Source organism: Mus pahari, chromosome 9 (assembly GCF_900095145.1).
Source record: "Mus pahari chromosome 9, PAHARI_EIJ_v1.1, whole genome shotgun sequence".
Classification (NCBI taxonomy): domain Eukaryota; kingdom Metazoa; phylum Chordata; class Mammalia; order Rodentia; family Muridae; genus Mus; species Mus pahari.
The window spans coordinates 86,301,720-86,303,536 of record NC_034598.1 but is presented as its reverse complement, the minus strand read 5'-3'; the positions used below and the strand labels follow the sequence as shown (position 1 = coordinate 86,303,536).

Here is a 1,817-nt window from a genome sequence, read left to right as displayed (position 1 = left end):
GCTTTGCCTCCCCTCCCCTCCCTCCCTTCTCCCTCTCTCTTTCTCTTCTTCCTTCCCTCTCCCTCTCTTTCTCTCTCTCCCTCCCTTCCCTTTCTATCTGTCCCTCCTTCTACCTTCTGTTCTTTTTCTTCCTTCCTTCTTGACTTCCTCCCTCAATCTGTCTTCTTCTCTCCCTCCCTCCCTCCATACCTACTTTTCCTTCTTCCTTCCTTCCTCCCTCCCTTCCTTCCTTTGTTCCTTTATTCTCATTTTTTTTTTAGAGACAATTTTATTCCATAGATCTATCTGGTCTGGAACTTACTCTGTAAATCAGGCTGGCCTCAAGCTTGCATTAGTCTTCCTGACTCTGTCGCTTAGTGGTCCAGGCACGTTTCACCCCCAGCCTGTCTACATAATTTCCTGGAAGAGTTCTTCTTAATAGGAGGACAAAGCTCTCCTCCTCCTACTTTTTCAATCTGTCTAAGCAGTGCTTGACTGCAGGAAACACTTCTGTGTGCCTGCCTTTCTGCTCTGTGCACTGAGCCGAGCCATGACTGACTCCCTGTACACGAGCCATGACTGACTCCCTGTACACACACACTCAAGTAGGACAGGGTGTGGTCTGTGGAGTCTTCATAGTCCTTGTTACCCTGCTCCAGAGGGATCCAAGTTGAAAGGCAGTGCTCATGACTAACGACACCACTGCAAATGTGGAACGGACAGTAGGTTCTAGAGAAAATGACTGCTTCCTAAACTCAGTTCCGTTCATGTAAAGCATCCCGTTTAAAACAATACCTGCTTTGTTTCCTTTGTGTGGCCAAATCACACTCGTGTGAACTCATCCTAAATTCATGATTGTTGCTGGTAAGCAGATTTTCTACTTGCATGTTTATAAAAGGGGAGGTTTCATTCAACCTCAATGTACCCTAACATTTATCCATATTGTGTTTTCTTTGGGCAGTACACAGAACTCATGGGCTGAGAATTTCTGTTATGTGACATTTAGTTACTAGAAGAAAACATCTCTGGCCTGGCATCCGGACATCCTTGTGTAGACTTATCATCAAACCTCAGTGGAAAAGGGGGGCCCAAGCAACAGATAAAATCATTAGAAAAACAGCATCACCCTTCTCTGGGGGGGGTGTGTCTGAAGGAACAGCAATAGCACAAGACAACACTGCTTCATTGGGCTTGCTAAATACAACGCAATCAGAAAAACATAATCTTAAACACAATTAAGTAAACTAAATAAGGCAAACCCAAACCCGAGAGCATTACAGACATCTCATCCCTTCCCGTCTTGTAAAAACTCACATTATCCAGGTAAGACAGCCCTCTTACCATGTACTTCGAGATCAAATGAACAGCTGTCAAATTTATCCTTGTAGGTGACCTCACACCTATAATTTCCTGCGTAGTTCTCTTTGGCCTTGATGATCTGCATCTCGAATGTGTATACCTGCAACACCAAGCAGCCAAACTTAGACTGGCCTACCTTAATACATTTCTCAGTAGTGGTATAAAGATGGGACTATTATCTATATCCAGGACATGAAGGGTGAATGTGCCCAACAGCTTCTAGACACGGCAAGACAGTTGCAACAGTGTGTAGACATAAGACTGAAATCTCTCAAAACTAAACTTGTGTCATATAGCTATTTCCTCCGGGTTGGACCTGATCGTTGCCATTTTGAATTAGGGTAGCTGTGAATCGCCAGCACAAGCCAATCACAAGATGAAGCCGCCTTCTTCTTCTTCTTCTTCTTCTTCTTCTTCTTCTTCTTCTTCTTCTTCTTCTTCTTCTTCTTCTTCTTCTTCTTCTTCTTCTTCTTCTTCTT

The 1,817-nt window shown here is 43.9% G+C and overlaps 1 protein-coding gene across 2 annotated transcripts in view; it reads right to left on the bottom strand.

The window, feature by feature from the left end:
* The window catches only part of Mybpc1 (myosin binding protein C, slow type), an 85,919-nt gene that overhangs the window by 48,995 nt on the left and 35,107 nt on the right, over positions 1 to 1,817 (bottom strand). For both annotated transcript variants that reach the window (XM_029542389.1, XM_029542390.1), the window contains exon 8: positions 1,321 to 1,438. In XM_029542389.1, coding sequence (XP_029398249.1) covers positions 1,321 to 1,438 — 118 coding nt within the window. The remainder of the gene's footprint in view (positions 1 to 1,320; positions 1,439 to 1,817) is intronic.